This window comes from Electrona antarctica, assembly GCF_951216825.1.
Source record: "Electrona antarctica genome assembly, chromosome: 7".
NCBI classification, from domain to species: domain Eukaryota; kingdom Metazoa; phylum Chordata; class Actinopteri; order Myctophiformes; family Myctophidae; genus Electrona; species Electrona antarctica.
The window spans coordinates 21,621,597-21,640,789 of NC_136812.1; the positions used below are offsets into that span (position 1 = coordinate 21,621,597).

At 42.7% G+C, this 19,193-nt stretch overlaps 1 protein-coding gene across 2 annotated transcripts in view; it reads left to right on the forward strand.

Moving 5' to 3' along the window:
• Window positions 1-308: 308 nt before the first annotated feature.
• The window catches only part of lrrc7 (leucine rich repeat containing 7), a gene marked incomplete at its 3' end in the record, with an annotated part of 56,646 nt that continues 37,761 nt past the window's right edge, over window positions 309-19,193 (forward strand). Inside the window, exons 1-11 of one of the 2 annotated variants that reach the window (XM_079506112.1) lie at window positions 309-512; window positions 6,396-6,513; window positions 7,356-7,434; window positions 8,705-8,794; window positions 10,484-10,540; window positions 11,386-11,449; window positions 11,930-12,004; window positions 12,147-12,291; window positions 14,083-14,155; window positions 14,530-14,547; window positions 19,011-19,140. In XM_079506112.1, the coding sequence (XP_079362238.1) occupies window positions 324-512; window positions 6,396-6,513; window positions 7,356-7,434; window positions 8,705-8,794; window positions 10,484-10,540; window positions 11,386-11,449; window positions 11,930-12,004; window positions 12,147-12,291; window positions 14,083-14,155; window positions 14,530-14,547; window positions 19,011-19,140 (1,038 nt within the window). In that variant the 5' untranslated portion in view covers window positions 309-323. The remainder of the gene's footprint in view (window positions 513-6,395; window positions 6,514-7,355; window positions 7,435-8,704; window positions 8,795-10,483; window positions 10,541-11,385; window positions 11,450-11,929; window positions 12,005-12,146; window positions 12,292-14,082; window positions 14,156-14,529; window positions 14,548-19,010; window positions 19,141-19,193) is intronic. The other variant, XM_079506111.1, reaches the window with a different exon arrangement.

Consider the following 19,193-nt stretch of genomic DNA (forward strand, 5'->3'; position numbering starts at 1 on the left):
CCTGTCTCTCTCCCTGTTAGTTTCCTGTCTCTCTGTCTACTGTGTACTATCAATAAAGGCAGAAAAGCCCTATGAAATATCTTAAAAAAATAAAATAAAAAATAAAAACTCACACCTAAAATTGGTGCAGCTGTTAATGCCTAATATAACCATAATGCTCAGAAGCAGGAGCATGATGATGTTTTGTTCTCTAACACCTCACCCATACCCTCGTAACTATGCTATTTTACATGCAGCCAAAAACGCGAAACAATATTTTGCTGCTCTCTATTGACACAATCCCTCTCCCCCCCCCCCCCCCCCTCCCAGTGCAGTGTCTTGAAATGACCACTAAGCGGAAGCTGATTGGCCGGCTGGTGCCGTGTCGTTGTTTCCGCGGTGAAGAGGAAGTGATCTCGGTGTTGGACTACTCCCACTGCAGCCTACAGCAGGTCCCCAAGGAGATCTTCAGCTTTGAGAGAACCCTGGAGGAGCTCTACCTCGATGCCAACCAGATAGAGGAACTACCCAAGGTAACTTCCATCAGCCCATCCCCACCACCTGACTGTGTCCCTGACCCATTAAGATCTGGAACTCATCTGTGTCACCTTAGCTTTTCACCACTTTAACCATTATTTTAAACTTTAGGTGTTGAAAAATAGCAGATCTGCTATTTTTGAAAAATCGTAAAAAACGTGTGCAAATCTTTGAATATATATTCTTTCACAGCGAACGTTTTTAACTCATATCTTTGCTTTTTTGAGGGGGGGAGGGGGCGGGGCTGCAACAATATATTTTCAGATGGGGGTCGGCGGACAAATATATATAATTTTGGGGCTCCTTTGAGAACCACTGATATAGAAACATACAGTAGGTTTTTCAGAAAACTGTGATTTTAGAATCATTTTGTAGAATCAGCCTCAGGTCTTAATGGGTTAAATGTTTTACCATAACCCCCTACCTAATGTTATGTCTCTGTGGAATAAGACTTTTTTTATATACAGGTATTATTAATAACTCATAGCTGTTGTTACTTGCTAACCCATAACGGTAGTTTTCTAATAGTGGATTGACAAATAGAGCTGCTGGTTGAGGAGGTTGGATAGTTAAAAGCACATTCATTACTCCAATTATTGGTCATTGGATCAAGCTGTGTTAAATCTAGGAACGCAAAAAAAGGAAAACACATCGACCTGTTTTCCTTTGAATTTGCCTCTGGGGGCGGCTCTAAACATAATGTGGAGGATGTTTCCCGTTTGCTCCGCCTTAGGCTCTCCTCTTCCGATGAGGCACCTATGTTTTCATTCCCACTAACAACAATGTATGTATACACGTTCTGAATGCCCCTGCCGACAGTATGTAGCTCGGAATCTGTTCTTGAGAGATTAAGCTGTGTTAGAATCAGCATCACCTTTATCACCACATGACAAGTTTATTTGTGTAAAACACTTTTCTTTTGTGCAAGCTCCATCGTTTTAAAGAAAAGTATGAAAAATGCAGTAGTAGAGGTGTGGAAAATTATCTATTTTAAAGGGCTAACAGATAGGCGGTAGTCGGTAGAAAAGGAGCTCTAGCTGGTCCCAGGTCCCTCATGTGTACAATCCTTTCATTCATTATGAAAACCTGAACTCTAAATAGTAAATACATTAGTTACAAGCTACCTCACTATTTGGTTTTAATCTGACCCGAGGCCCTCTGCTGCTTGTCCTTGCCCTTCTCTGTCTCCTGCCATTTACTATCCAATGTCGCTATTCAACAACAACAGCAACAACAACAACAAATACAGCTACATCACACAGACACTGTGAAATTGTTTTAGCAGCTTGCAATAAAAAAAGATTTTTTTAGACTTCACTCGTATCTCAAACAATCAAGGTAAAGACAGGTGGTATGTCGAGTGTCCGATATGAAAGACTTCATGGAGGGAATTAAGTGTTTGAGAAAAGGTTAACGTAATATCCTGCTTGAGTTTAAGAGACCATATTGACTGAGTAACATTTATCGATAAAAACTACATGAATTGTTTAAGTTACTGTATGTAATGATTGCCACTGCAATCTTTAGCATTACATCTTGCCTGCACATGTGTCTGACAGTGACTGCAATTGACTGATCAAGACATGAGGTAAAAATAAATGAATGTAAAGGAGGAGTCAGCTATCCTGATTGTCCAGGGGCTGTGTGTGGAGTCTGTGCGCGCACGTGCATGCATGCCTGTGTGTGTCCTGCCAAAATTATGTAAGAGCCATTGAAAGCACCAGTGTGAGTGGCCTTAATGCGTGTAGGAGAACTTGGAGTGCTCCTTAAGTGTCTGTAAGTGATTGTGTGTTTAAGTAGTAGTTGGGTTTAAGAGGTGTGTGTGTAAAAAGGATAGGGTTCTTTTGGATGGAGTGAGAGACAATGTTTTGATTCACACACACACAGCACAAGCACACACACGGACACAAACTTGCTTATCGATTCCAGTTCTTTTTTGGGGGGGGGGTGGTGGGGGGGATGTTGAGATAACAAATATATCTTCATTCTTTAAAGCATTAAGTGAAGTGTAGTAGTAGTGTGACAGCGGTGGCCGAACGGTTTGCGGAGCGGTCTTGATACCGGAAGGTCGCCAGTTCGTATCCCCGGACCGGCACGTTAAAATTACCACCGCTGAAGTGCCCTTGAGCAAGACATTGAACCACTACCATGAAATGTTCTATGAGCAGGGCCTGGCTGTAAACAAGTATCTGATGCTTAGTCCAGTTACCCTGGGTAAATATAGTAACTTTGCTTTGCTTTGCTTTGACGGTGCCATGTCATTGTTCCTCCATCCCGTTGGTCCAACTGGCCCCATTACTAACCCTATCCCTAACCGCACGCGGAAGCCACGTAGTCGGAGTAATGGGATGTCGGAATTATGGGCAGTTCCCACTGAGCCATTATGCTAAAACTTTTTGTCATGAAAATACTGGTGTTTAAATTAAGCACATAGTTCATATCAGAAATTATTATCTTTAACAATAATGAATATAATATATAACCTCTGACAACAAAATTGTCCCTGTAACTTACATTACATTGTACATTACATTGTACATCAATTATTATCAACTTAAATAACTACCAATGATTATAAGTAACGTCTGATACAGTGTTTGATGACAACACAGTGGACATGCAAGGTCATGTTGACAGCATGGCAACTCTAACATGACTCCGCCAGATGGGGGCGGTATTGATTCTCAAGTTCACAACACAGCCTCCATCTGGAATCGCTGACGCAGTAGCGAGGAACCGAGCCTGCTGCGGTTCGGACAAATCAGCGGCAGCTACGGGCGGGATCTGCCAATCACCTGCCAAGTAGCTTGAAAAAATAGGGCCCGTCTTCTTCAGCGATTGGGTCCCAGATGGAATTAGTTTGTGAAACGAGTCTTAAATCTGGCGGAGTCAGGTTATGGCAACTCAACCACACCCAAAAATGCATTAGGCTACTGTCATGACTCTTTGACTATCATATGTAAATATGCTATTATGTCTATTTTTTTTCCAATGTAGTTTTGGTCATAAAAGGGATAACTATAGACAGATACAGAGATCTCCATATATGGGCATTGGGCACAAAAGAGACACAAACAAACGGACGGGTACAACGGGTACTCTGAAAAAGCCTCAGACATGACTCAGACATCGGCGGGACATCGATGTTTTGCAAATTTCCTACAGAGATGTCATTGTGAAGTGGTGTTGCTATAAGCAGATACTACTGGGTCACTGTGCCTTTTGCCACAGGGATGACATTTTGTTGGCCTTTAGGGGCCCGCTAGTGGCAGGGGCCCCAGGCGACTGCATGGTTGGCCTGCTGGGAATGAGCACCAGTTCTCTTTCGTAATAGCGTGCCACAGAGCAGTAATATCATTTGACATAGTGCTTGTATCCAAGGCGCTTTACAGAGATTGTGCATTACATTCACCCATTCACGCACACATTCATACACCGATGGCGGCGGAAACCATGCAAGGCACCAACCAGCACATCAGGAGCAATTAGGGGTTCAGTGTCTTGCTCAAGGACACTTCGACACTAACTCTGGGGGAGCCCGGGTTCGAACTGGCAACCTTGCGGTCGCCATCCGGCCAGGTCCATATAATGGACCTGGATTCTCTGCCTGAGACTGGTGATAGCTGTAAAGGGACCAAAATCACTTTCAGCCACCATGAGGCTGATTTGAAATTAAGTGCCATTTGTTCCTCTGCCTAGTGGGAATGTGTGTGCATAATTTCACAGAAATCGCATGCTGTGTTCAAGATGTGAGGCATTTTGTTCCAAATGGACCAATCCTGCAAACTGTGGAAGGCAATCTTAGCCAATCGGGATGGAATATGGGAAAGTGGTCAGATTCGTGTTCATCACATGACTAAAGAGATAGTGCGTGATGTATGGATACAATGCGTACGAGTAATCTACATAAATGTGTTTTGCCAAAATCGGCATCATGGTGGTGCTATAACCGGCAGATATGGACAAATGCAGGGCAAAAGTTTTTCCTTTGCCTGTAGGGAGTGCGCCTACAAAGTTGTACACAGGTCGGTGCAGTTTTAGGTAAGAACATGAATTGGCCTGTTATAGCGCCACCATGAGGCTGATTTGGAAAAAAAATTGAACTGCCATTTCTTCCTCTGCCTAGTGGGAATGTGTGTGCATAATTCCACAGAAATCGCATGCTGTGTTCATGATTTGAGGCATTCAGTTTGAAATGGACCAATCCTGCAAACTTTGGAAGTCAATCGGGATGGAATATGGGGAAGTGGACAGGTCTGTGTAGTGTGTTGATCACATGACTATAGAGTGTATACCGATTTGCGTGATGTATGGATAAAATGTAATATAAAGAAATGTGTTTTGCACAAATCGGCCTCATGGTGGCACTATAACAGGCTGTTTGAGTGAAAATTGGGGCAGAGGTTCATCGTTGTCATCCAGGGAGTGTGTGTGCACAGTTTGGCATTGACCGGGCCAACGGTGTCGGAGATTAGCTGTACGCAGACGGACGGACAGACATAGTGCAAAACATACTCTCACCATAGTGGAGACTAAAAAGAAAGTGAGACATGGCACATGAAAACACATTATTTTTCTGATTGTTTTTTCAATTTTATGCTATTTTGCTTCCTAAACATGTCTTCTTTTAAACTAATGCAATATAAACGTTCAAAATACACATTTAGATGTATATTTTAGTAGTTTATTTTAGCCAATGACAGCTCGTTGCTGGGTGAAAATCCACCCTCTCTATTGTCATGATTACAATGCTGGTGCAAAGGAAATTACCATATTTGGATCAAACCACAGTCAGCTCGAGGTCCAGACCTTTCCAACGATATATGGCATATGTTGTTGCCAATTATTGGATGAGATATTGTGTCTCAAAATGGTGGATTCAAATAAAAGGTTTAGGAATCTTACAATACATAAGTTGTAGTTTATTAGCTTAGTTGGAATCAACATTGATGATGTCATTGGTAGGCTAGTCTCACGTAGCTAGACAACTATTCTGCTATCCGAAGTCTGGAACTACAACTCCCAAAACCCAAGTAACAGAATCTATCATTTCCGTTCCCGAAAATATATTTTAAAACATCTTTACAATTAATTTTTTAATTTCTATTTCTGCTAAGCAGCAAGTTATATATGCTTCTAATCGTTTTGATATATATTAGGAATCAATTTGTGCGGCTGTACAGACAGACAGAAAGGAAGTGGGGAGGAGGCTTCACATCCGCTTTCTATTTTACTCATGATCAGAGCTGATTCCGTGCTCCAGACTGTATGACAGGAAGCATAATCAAGCATTTGAAAATTGTGGGAGGCAGCAGCCTGGACACGCAAGGCTATTGGTAGGCAGGTTTCTAAACTGTCCATAGCCCACCACCAATGAGACACAGGTTTCTAAACTGTCCATAGCCCACCACCAATGAGACTATTGGTAGGCAGGTTTCTAAACTGTCCATAGCCCACCACCAATGAGACTATTGGTAGGCAGGTTTCTAAACTGTCCATAGCCCACCACCAATGAGACACAGGTTTCTAAACTGTCCATAGCCCACCACCAATGAGACACAGGTTTCTAAACTGTCCATAGCCCACCACCAATGAGACTATTGGTAGGCAGGTTTCTAAACTGTCCATAGCCCACCACCAATGAGACACAGGTTTCTAAACTGTCCATAGCCCACCACCAATGAGACACAGGTTTCTAAACTGTCCATAGCCCACCACCAATGAGACACAGACCGAGGAGGAAGAGCTCCTTCAATTCCTGCATGAATCACAGCCTCCCCCACTCTCTATGCATTTCAGCATTTGTGCCTTTTTACTAAATGCCCGTGTCATTTCCCTGGCATGTCATAATATTCTATGTTTCTCCTCTGTTTCTATAGCAACTTTTTAGCTGTCAGGCCTTGAAAAAGCTGAGCATGCCAGATAACGACTTGTCCAACCTTCCCAACACCATCGCCAGCCTGGTCAACCTCAAAGAGCTGGACATCAGTAAAAATGGTATGGGAAACCTTGTGTATGTCCAAAACAGTTCCTTTTTTATTACCATTTATACATTTGTATAAAAAACTTACATCACGGTGTGTTAACTTGTGATCTGGTAGATTAGGCTATTTTCTCTACTTTTGTGCGAGACTCTTGTATGATGAAGTTTAATTTATCGAAAAACATACAAAGTTGAAATATATAAGATACAAGGTTTCTGCCTGACAGTGACGTTATATGGGATGTGCTGTAGCTGATAACGTACTGTACTGCATTGGTTCTCAAAATGGAGTCTGGAGACCACCAGAGGTCCTTGAGGGGTTTTTAGGTGGTCCCTGCAGCAAAATGTGTTGATAGCGTCTAAATCAGTTTAGCCACTTCAATCGGCTATTTTCTAAAATTGTTTTGGAATATTTTTTAAACAAATTGTGTGTGGGGCTCCCTGGCACAAAATATTTTCAGATGGGGGTCTGCAACATGAAGAAGTCTGAGAACCACTGCTGTACTGTAATATCATGTTACATATAGCATACCTTGTATTCCTTTCTATTGTACAACCCATTAATTAACTTTTGTTTATTATTACTATACTTTAACTATACCTGTGCCTGAGTGAGTAGTTCTGTATATAACTATCAAACTTTTGCACGTTTTAGCTAAAAAAAAGACTGACAAAACAGTTTCATCTGTAAACTTGAATTCCTTCCCTCACATTTTTCCAACTAATCTAATCTGCGGCAAATTGACATGGTGGATGATTCAAAGAAGAGAAGTAGCATAACTGAAAATACATGCATTCTCTCTCTCTCTCTCTCTCTCTCTCTCTCTCTCTCTCTCTCATATTTTCTTTTGAACAGGAATCCAGGAGTTCCCAGATAACATTAAGTGCTGTAAAGGTCTTTCGGTGGTCGAGGCTAGCGTCAACCCTATCTCCAAGTAAGACAGACTGCTCATTCACACCATGCAGATTAACTCCTGTTTACCTAATTCCCACTGGAAAGTCATGAGAATTTCAAATACATGTTATAATAAGCCACCTGTGCAGGCACATTGACATGATAATGTATAATAATAATAAATAGTAAATACATACAAGTTTAGTCAAATGTGTTAACATATAATTAAGTTTAGTCAAATGTGTTAGCAGTCTGTAGTCACCAGTAGTATAGTATAGTATAGTATAGCATAATATAATAAATACAAAATAAATAAAATACAGAAAATCGTTTTGAGCTTGTGCTATTAAAACAGCTATGTTTTAATAGCTGATGTATATAATGGGGTTAAAGTGGTAAAACTGATTTAGATGCTATATTAACTCATTTTGCTGGGGACCCCCTGGAACCCCCTCAAGGACGCCTGAGGGTCCCCGGTCCCCACTCTCTTTTCTGTAAAGAAGTAATCCTTTTGTAACCGATGTCATGTCACATAAATACTTCAGTACATCAAACACTGATGCTTTATAACCGCTAGCTGTCACCACTAGACACACCTAGACGCCTTTAAAAGTAATAGCAGTGTCAGGATTGTAGTAAGGTTCCTCTTACATCCCTGGCGTGCTGTCAGACACACAGTGCAGCTGTATATAGCTAGCTAGTACAGTACAAAGACCATACTGTCTAAGAACAAACTTCATTACAGCATGTCGTTGCTGTCAGGTGAAAACCTTGTATGTCCCAAACTGTGACTTGTGTCACAGTTCGTGTTCCTCCAATGGATCCAATGTAGTTTTTATTTACTGACAAACTTTACTGACAAACACTTAACGACTTTGACTTTCTTTTATTTAGTTTTTTTTAAATAGCAAAAATATAGCAGATCTACAAGCTCATTTGCTACTTTTGTGTGACACTGTAGTATGACAAATTAGGGCATTCAAGTTGAAATATAGAGATACAAGGTTTCTGCCCGAGCAATTGTGGCATTGTGCGTGTGCGTGTGGGCGCGTGTGCCTGTGCCTGTGTGTTTGTGTGCGTGTGCCTGTGCGTGCGTGTGCCTTTGCCTGTGCCTGTGCCTGTGCCTGTGCCTGTGCGTTTGTTTTGGCGAGTCATCCTTAGGCAAGTAGCTGCTCCTAGTGGTTGTCATGGAAACATTGACCTGACTTTGTCGTGTTTTGTTCCAGAGGTTCTTCAAGGATACAAAACTAAGTAAAGTCTCTCTCTCGCTCTCTCTCTCGCTCTCTCTCTCTCTCTATCTCACACTTCAGACTCCCAGATGGTTTTACCCAGCTCCTAAATCTGACCCAGCTCTTCTTAAATGATGCCTTCTTGGAGTATCTGCCTGCTAACTTTGGCAGGTACAGCTGTGTGTGTGTGTGTGTGTGTGTGTGTGTGTGTGTGTGTGTGTGTGTGTGTGTGTGTGTGTGTGTGTGTGTGTGTGTGTGTGTGTGTGTGTGTGTGTGTGTGTGTGTGTGTGTGTGTGTGTGTGTGTGTGTGTGTGTGTGTGTGTGTGTGTGTGTGTGAAATGCACCTACTGTACAGTACATGATCGTAAATGCAGATGAGGTTGTATATTTAAGAAGCCCTTTTTTAACCCATATCCTATAGGCTATGGACAGTTATGAAATCTGCCTACCATGCATCGTTTGGTCCTTTCAACAAGATTTCAACCTTATTATTATTATTATTATTATTGCAATGGGACAATGGCTTTTATTTCAGCATGCTAACTTTCCAGTAAAAGAAAGGCTTAGTTGCCATTAGTTTGGAATCCTCATAGATGATGTCACTGGTAGACAGGTTAGTTTGGAATCCTCATAGATGATGTCACTGGTAGACAGGTTAGTTTGGAATCCTCATAGATGATGTCACTGGTAGACAGGTTTCGGAACTCTCCATAGCTCACCAATGATGTACGTGCATATTAGCACATGACGGCGTGCTAATAAAGCATAATGTAGATGTGATGGCTCTATTGAGCACTTGCCATTTCACTGTGGTGTCAGGAGTAATTTGTTCTGAGTTCTGGTTGCCGCTTGATCCAGTCAGTCATTTTCCACAGAGTGTATTGAAGCATGCTTGTCCTTTCTTTGTGCTTTCTCTGTACTGTGCTTTAATCCAGTTTCCCATTAGGTTTTGCTTTTATCTTCCCTGTGAAAGCACGGGAACAGTCCCCGAGGGAGGAACAAGCTTATTTCTGAAAAGCACAAACATGGATTCTAATGCAGTGCCAATAAAGAGGGCCTGTCCACCCAATTGTTCTAGGGATATCATCTCAGCACACAAACCGCTTCCTTTTTCTCTTATGGCCTTAACATGGCCATGCTATGCTGTGCATCCGTGCCCCAAGGTGTAAGCAACACAAAGTCAAGGCATTACTAGCGGTGCTATAGATATATAGTGTAGTGTGAAGTACACAGTAAAATCCTCAGTGTTCATTTATTCATTCGTAAGGGCCAATACAGACTCAATCTGACGTCAGAACGAACTTCGGTTCGGACAGTCAATTCGTAGTTATATCACCTCCCTTTCCGAAGAAATGTTCGGACGTCGGAAGTGTATTGTCCTTCCGTTTGGGGATATTTGCACACTCTAAGTTGAATTGACACTAAGATTTGACTGTGCAGTTGGCATACTGTCATTTTACCAAGAGTGAGCTAGCATGACAAGACAGGCATGGAAACTCCTCGTCAGCGCTGTGTTTGGAGGCCTCGTGCTGGTGGAGCGCTCAGCTCTCAGTGACGGAGGAAGACCTTCTTGTTGTCGTACTCCATGAAGGATACATCGTCGTACTGTGCTGTCAAGTGCTCATGGTGGTTTTGTAGGAAACGTATGTTTCCTGAATCCGTGTGTCTGCAGCTTAACATAATGAATGCGTCTGACCAGGATCATCTGTCATGTCGGCCTTTATATCAGACAGACAGAGGAGACAGCTCTGTCCACTTTACTAGGTCTTTATATAAATATTTACTATTTTACAGTATATCAAATGTAGAATGTGTTCTCACTCAGTTTGTGCATCTCTTTTCTGTCTTACTATCTGTCAGACTCTCAAAACTACGGATCCTGGAGCTGAGAGAAAACCACCTGAAGACCATGCCAAAGTGAGACAGCCCTACGTGTGTGTGTGTGTGTGTGTGTGTGTGTGTGTGTGTGTGTGTGTGTGTGTGTGTGTGTGTGTGTGTGTGTGTGTGTGTGTGTGTGTGTGTGTGTGTGTGTGTGTGTGTGTGTGTGTGTGTGTGTGTGTGTGTGTGTGTGGATTGTGCTCCACTGTCTGTACCTTCTGGAACACACACACACGCATGCTCCGTTACATTGGTGTGTGCTGGCTTTCCCAGGTATCAAATCCAAATGTATTTATCATGTGTTTAGCATTATGTTCACCTTTTAGTGGTGCTGAATTGTTATGAATTGATAAGATGGAGAGTCATTGTGTGTTTATTGTATATTAGACCGGTGTCCGGCTGTAGAACACAGAGTCGGTAACGATGGAAGTTGGAGATCCATGCCCCACCCGGCTATGCAAAACCTGTTGTACCCGTGTCAGAGTACCCGTTCCACCCATCTGTCTGTGTCCCTTTTATGCACATGTGGCGATTTCTGTATCTATGTCCCTTTATTCCCTTTATTGGAGTTCTGTGTCAGGCAAGCCCAAATATGTGTTGTGATGTCAGAACAAGCCAGCTCCATATATGGAGATATAGGGGTGATCAGGTCCAGAGCCCAGGCAGAGGCTTTTGTGCTGGTTCTGGATAACTGGCTATCCGATGGACCCGACACCGGGCACTACACTCTCTGTGGTGATGTGGAACGCGTGTGTTAAATTTGAAGTCGGTGGGACGAACGGTTCTCAAGCGTGGATTACAGATTACAAACAGAGACGTGGCGCATAGATATAGATTCATCGATTATAAAGCAATTTCCAAATGAATCTCCTCTCCTCCCTCAGGTCCATCCACAGACTGAATCAGCTGGAGCGTTTAGACCTGGGTAGTAATGAGTTCACTGATGTGGTGAGGCACGCACGCACGCACGCACGCACGCACGCACGCACGCACGCACGCACGCACGCACCCACGCACCCACACACACACTGTACACACACATACTGTAGCAGACATATGTGATATTGAATATTTGTTTGTGTTTCATATTTAAATAGTAGCACAAGCAGTTGTCTTGATATCCACAAAGGTACCAATTTCTATTGTTGGTGCTGTCTCAATAAAAATGATTAGAATGATTTGTTAGATGTTCATAATTGGAGCAATAGAACAGTTCCTAATCAGAGCGATGGAATAGTTCCTTTGTTCATGTTGTAATGCTGTCTGTCTGTCTGTCTGTCTGTCTGTCTGTCTGTCTGTCTGTCTGTCTGTCTGTCTGTGTCTGTCTGTCTGTCTGTCTGTCTGTGTCTGTCTGTCTGTGTCTCTCTCTCTCTCTCTCTCTCTCTCTCTCTCTCTCTCTCTCTCTCTCTCTCTCTCTCTCTCTGCCAGCCAGAGGTTTTGGAGCAGATTCCCAACCTGAAAGAGTTGTGGCTGGATAACAACTCTATACAGTGTATACCAGGGGTAAGAACACACAAACATCTCATACCAGTGGCTTCGGACGGAGAATACTCTTGTTTTGTACAAAGTGAAATGGTACTATACACATTGAAATTGCACTTTGAGTTAACAGTACTTGCAGTAAATGTACTGTGCCCTCCTCCAGTCCATAGGGAAGCTTCGACAGCTGCGGTACTTGGACCTGGCTAAGAACCGCATTGAGACGTTGGACACAGACGTGTCGGGCTGTGAGTCGTTAGAAGACCTGCTGCTATCCTCCAACATGCTGCAGACGCTCCCCGACTCTATAGGTCAGTGCTTCACAAACCTTTTCATGTCAACGAACCCCAAATTGACACATAATTACATTAATTAGCCCGCAGACCCACCTTTGAAAAGATATGCCAGGGACCCCCATAAGAGAAGTTTTTTTTTTTACGGCTCTAGCAGTGATTCTCAACCCGTTTAATTTCAAGGACCCCCAGTTTGACATGTATTAGTCTACGGACCCCCATTTAATGGCATTTCTATCTCTGGGACCCCCAAGCAAGTTGAATTGATTGTAAAATCAATTCAACTCTGAGAGTGTACAAATGGAACGGGTCCATTTGTATCATTGTAGGTATCATTTATACCCTCAAGGACCCCTGGGGGTCCCTGGACCCCACTTTGGGAACCATTGCTATAGGTCAGTGCTTCGTGTCAAGGACCCCCAAATTGATATGTATTTGGACCGCATATCTGAAAAATGTTCTGTGCCAGGGACCCCCAGAAGCAAAGATTTGTGTTAAAAATGTTTACTTTAAAATGTATATATTTCAAAGCTTGATAAAAAGAGGTAGTAGCTTGATAAAAAGTAGGCCCTGTCACACATGTTGTTATTATTACTATGTACTATGTATTGTATTTTACCAGCTCAGTGCCTGAGCCTTGTGGTTAGAGTGTCCGCCCTGAGACTGGGAGGTCGGGGGTTCGATCCCCGGCCGGGTCATACCAAAGACCCAGTGCCTGTGCCTCCCTGCTTGGCATTCAGCATCAAGGGTTGGATTGAGGGTAAATCCCTGCGACATACTAGCGTCATGTCCAGGGGGTGTACTTGTACATCAAGCTGCCTCACGCTACAGAAACAGGAGATAGGCTCCTGCTCTATGCTCAATTACTTTTGCATAATCGTAACTATACGAAAATAGTGGAAACAACTACAAGCTGACATCATGTTGTTAACATAATTGTTAACAATTATGACTCAAATAGAAGTAAAAGTAGTCGTTCAAATTATTACGTAAGAGTTATAAAGTATCTACATAAGTACTTTCTCGTTTCTTCACACATGAGTTATCTTTTAAATCAGTGGTTTTCAAGCTTTTTCATATCAAGGCCCATTATTGGGGACCACCTGGAACCCCCTCAAGGAACACTGATGGTCCCCGGACCACTGATTGAAAACCACAAAATACGAGATAACCATATTGGTGCCTGGACCGCTGAGCCACGGCCCAGGCCATAACCCTCATTTTAATATGGCCTAAAATCTCCATATTTTAACTTTTTATGTTTTTTTGAGTGGTGCAACCACTCCAAGGAACAGCAATGTCCGTGTTCACCTAACTATGTGACGTTCACCTAACTATGTGACGTTCACCTATGTGACTATGAGCACGAGTACCAATGAGTACCAGTAGGGGCGCTGTTGTGCCAGAAACAGAGAGAGAGAGATAGTGCTGCACTGTTGCCTGCTAATGAGAGAGAGGGAGAGAGGGGGGGGGGGGGGGGGGAGGGGAGAGGGGAGTTGCACCACTCAGTTCACACGGGTGTGATTCTTTTCTTAAATGAATGCTCTACAAGTTCCTCATACTACAGTGTCACTGTATGGCTTTTGAATTTGAATTCCGAAAAGTAACAGTTTCGGACATAATAAGGTTTCCACCCGACATCAATGAAATAACATGGCCGCCTCTTTGGCTGAAGTCTACCTGCGAGAATGAAACACACGGGAACGTGCATTGAATGAAAAATAAAGTTAACAAGCAGAATGTAGCACCTGTGAGGATTAGCTCTCTCTATATATCATCCTTTATCTCCTACCTTATGTATGTGTTTAGGAATGTTGAAGAAGTTAACAACGCTGAAGGTAGATGACAACCAGCTGAACTCACTGCCTAGCACCATTGGGAGGTAAAACCACACACACGCATGCATGCAAACGCACGCACGCACGCACGCACGCACGCACGCACGCACGCACGCACGCACGCACGCACGCACGCACGCACGCACGCACGCACGCACGCACACACACACACACACACACACATACTGTACGCACACATGCATGCATGCAATCAAACACGTATAAAAAGAAATGATTGAAGTGAGGACCATTGGCAGGTTTTTTTTTCCTTGTATATAATATTTGGTTTATATTATTCAAGTTTACGGTGTTTGTTGCGGTTATTTTCCTTGTCAACTGTCATTAGTTGCTGTGTTCTATTTGCTGGTTGGTGATTGGTCGGTTCTGTGTGTTGTGTTCTCTGTTTCCATGGCATTAGTCCGAAGTCCAAACAGGGGTGAGTAACAGTAGCCTGCTGGATCCAGGGGTGCGTTCAGAGACAGAAATGATCAGAACTGTTACGCAAAGCTGCTATTACAGGACTGGGCTGGTGATCAATCAATTTCAGTTAAATTCATTCATTTACATTTTTAAGTAGACATTTTGTGTGCAGTTCTTTAGCATTTGAATTTAATTTGCCAAATTGATCAGATATGTGGCATAGGTTGAATCTGACAACATTCCTATGCCAATTTATTTTGTATACATTTCTTTAAAGAAAATCCACTTTCTGGAATGGAAGTAGTCGAGCCCAGTCCTGTTTGAAAACCACACACAGACTGCGTTTAATGGAGGTTACCGTTAGACCAGAGTTACATCCATTATAGTCCATTGCAAAACTGTAATCCAATGCAATACTTGGATTACAGGTATCACTATGAAACCATAACCTTCCTAACTAGACACTAGCGTAGGACATTTATTAAGGGACACTTATTCATGTTATACAGCACACTGGAACATTTTGTCTTCTTGAACAAGTCCCTGGCTTTATCCGTAATCGATAGTACTGTAGATCCAGAACTCTTCCCCATCTCTCCTTTAATAATAAGCACTATAATAGTAGCATCCCATTCTTACCCCGCTCGCTGCATAGATATTATTTAGTGTGCTATTTAAGTTTGCTATATAAACCATTAGCTTTGTAATTTAATCACAACCCATAGTAGAATCCATACTTGTATCTCTACATTCTTAAATAAGTAGATACTGCTCTTTTTCCTAAGTTATCTTGATGTTTCAGTGTGGATATGTATACGGATGGTGCACATAACTTTGGGCTATTTACCATCCTCAAGTGCAGTTATTCCCTCATAACTCAACTGCTTCAGGGCATATGGTCCCACTTATACCAAGTCCAACTTGTGAAGTTTCTGCAATTGCCCAAAAATATTAAATATGACATTAAAAAGGTTCTCCAAAATAGGGATACAACAATGTCATAGATTTTGCGATAGCAAATGATGATGTCTTGATATCAACAGTTGGCCTGTGACGGCATTTGCAATAGGTATTCCAGGCTGAATATTGTATTGTTTTTGTTCGAACGGCAGCGGAGGGACCTATATGATCAGGTTCACGGCGATCACATCGTGTGCATATATGTGTGTATATACGCTGATCTTTACAACATCCGTCCTGTAAGAAACCTTAGAAGATGTTTTAAAGATCAGCGAAATTGAGCAAATATCTTCTGCACAGACGGTGATCACTGTGTGTGGACACAGGCTAGAGACAGACTTGCTGACGTGCGGTATGTCCTGTTGCTGCCGGCTGTGTTCACTCTGCTGCCGACACTACCCTGCTGACTTTTATCGTGTTGCATTGTTGTGGCTTATACGCACTGCTAATCGTTTTATCTCTCCCCTTTGTACCGTCTCCTTCCGTGATCGCTGCTTAAGTATAAAATTGAATCACGGCCATAGTCATACAATGTCTGTACCAAGAAACAAAAGCTGAAAGTCATTATAATGCCTAACAAAAGCATGTCACATTAACCACAAATGGGTGAACTTTGCAAGCTAGCCGGAGCTTTATTACGGTGTCATAATGTTATGACACACGAATGGGAAATGAAAAGCTAGCTGTGTCCTACAGATTTCAGTCATCCTTCTTTATCTATTATTATATTGTGATAAATATCGTATCGTGGACTTGTTGTTGTGGTATTATCGTATCGTGATTTTTTGTTATTGTTACATCCCTTGTCCGTATTAATTCATTCATTGTAGCTACTGTACAGTCATGTATTTTTGTCCAACAGGTGTCGCTAATTATACAAAATGGACAACCACCAGGAATTATAAGTAGGCTACTGTACATTGTAGGCCTACATTATGGTGTGTGCGTTGATGTTTATTTTTTTATGCTGTGGGTCCCAGCCACATGGGGCCCATGTGATGGGTCCCAGCCACATGGGGTCCATGTGATGGGTCCCAGCCACATGGGGCTACATTTAAGCATTATTTCACTTGAGGGTGTGCTTTACTGTGATTATTGGCACGACACTGAAGTGCCAATAATCACAGTAAAGCACACCCTCGAGTGTAATATTGTGATTATACAACAGTTACCAACAAAACAAAACACTTCAAAATAAATTCACATTGCGAGGCGATTCACTATCAAAATAATAATGTTTCGACCTCTGTTTCCCTGTAAATAGAAGAGTTAATTTGAGGAAACATTGAATAGTCCCCGTTGATTCAAAGTAGCTGCGCTCTGAGTCTCATCAAAGCTCCGGCGTACGACCGTGCCGCGTAGCCAAATAACTGATCTACAAGCTTACAATGCATCGCCACTGCGACGCGTTGTGAAGTTGCAGATCGGCTATTTCTGTTGCCCTAGTAGTTGACTTCGCTGTACTGACTTCATTCCTAGACTTTTCTAAGTTATCGAGGTCTTATTTTGGCAATGCTACTGCATCATATCTCTCGCTGTCCTTCTCCTTCTCATCCTCTTCTTCCAACCATTCATCGCAAGTAAGTCCACCAAATAAATCTAAATTAACAATATAATCCATTTCTGAGCGGGGTACTGGCTGTTTGTTGTTTTTGGGTTTCCCTCCTCCAGTAGGCTAGGACAGCGCGACGCAGGCACACAGCTGTTCCATACATGGTCTAATCAGGTGCGGACTGCGGAGTGATTAATTATGTGATTAGGCTCAGGGCTAGGTATTCCATCATGCACCTGGTTTGAAGCACGTGTGAGCCTTCGTCTGAACTACCTTATGTATAATAAGTCTTATGTCACTGTCACAATGACACAATGACACAGTGACATATTTGCCCGGCCTCCAGGTAGTCTGTTGTTATTCTCTTTATATTCCCGGATTCGCCCCTGGTAAGCACATATTACTGTAGAATCTACAGTAATATGTGCTTGCCAGGCTACAGTGTAGATGGAAGCTACTGATTCTGCTCTAACTTCAACTCAGTATTGCTATCCACTCCTCTCCTCTCCTCAGACCGTATGGTGGCCCAGATGGCCCAATCGTCTAGGAACAATAACAGCAGGCTAATGTAATGTTAGCCGTGACAGTACATTAATGTAGAATGGTTGTCTCATTAGCATTATCCTGCTGTTTGCACACTGCCAGGCTAATGGCATGAGCGGGTCAGGGCACTCTGCTTCCATGGATATAGCAATGGATTTTCTACTGATTTGCCAAACAAAAGGCTAGAGAGCAGTGGTTGAGATCAAAGATCACACAGACGGCCTTGCTCAATCTGCCTTATCCTCTGGTCTTGACCCATTATAACACCTTGTGACGTAGTTGTTGCTATGTACAGTATATAGCAACATACATTTTTTGTAATTTCTGAATAAATATTTGAAGGTCTTCAGTCAGGATTTAGAAGGCGTTTTTAGAATGGGCCTCACTCCTAAATGGGTTAAAGGAGTAGTTCACCCAAACAATTCTATCAAGTACGCACCCCATGAAGCCTTGAATTCATGGAGATTTTTGTTTTGTTTGTTTTCGTCGCACTCCTAAGCCAATAATTTGATGACCGGGTCATAGGAGATTCAGTTTGGTGACTCAGCTGTACAATGTTTACATTATTCTGGCCTGTTGGGTTCTGTACAATAGTGCACAATTTTGATAATAATTTGTTTTTTTAGTATTTGGTTAGGAACATCAGATCATGTGTCCCTATCCAAATTAGTTCTCCAATAGCCTCTTGTCATGTCTTGTCTTGTCTTTTTCTTTTTTTTTTGTTGGACGAAGACCATACCCGCCCTATGTGTTCTGCACATGGTACAGATTTCAACTAGGTTTATACTAAGCTTAACTATATTTAACACATCTGTCACCATTGCTTTTATATCTTTAGTCTGTTAAAAAAAAATACAATAGCGTCCTTTCTCAACAAGCACCCGTGTCCACCTGTCCTGTGCCCTCATTGGCTGTAGCTTGTCTCTGCCCTCCCTGCTGGTAACATTTCAATAGTGTGTGTGGTGGATCTGTGACGCAGCGGCGATGCTCGGATTATACTCTGATTCCATCTTTGAACAGTTCACACAGAGTTCAAAACCTTTGCCTCCGATCTGGGGCTGTAACTCGGCATCATCTGTCTTTTGGACGGTAACGATGGTGTCAGGAAAGTGCAGTATTGTCCTTTCCTTTTGGTCTGCGCTGGTACTTTGGGTCTCGGCCACTTGGACGGCTCTCTGCGGACAGTGTATTATCTCGGTGTCGTGACATTAATATAGTTATGCAGTCACCCTCGACTTCATAAAGTTAAAATGTTGTCGTCATAGTTTTTTGTTTTTTTGTTGGCAGACACTGTATTCTGTGACATGATCTTCTCTAATGTACTCTCTATCTCACCTCCCCCCCTCTCTCTCTCTCTCTCTCTCTCTCTCTCTCTCTCTCTCTCTCTCTCTCTCTCTCTCTCTCTCTCTGTGTCTCTCTACCAGTCTGTCTCTAATAGAGGAGTTGGACTGTAGTTGTAACGAACTGGAGTCGCTGCCTTCCACCATCGGTTACCTGCACAATCTGAGGACCTTCGCTGCCGACGAGAACTTCCTTACTGAGCTACCCCGGGAGGTAGGGAAACACACGCGCACGGCCGCACGCAGTCACGCGCGCACACACACACA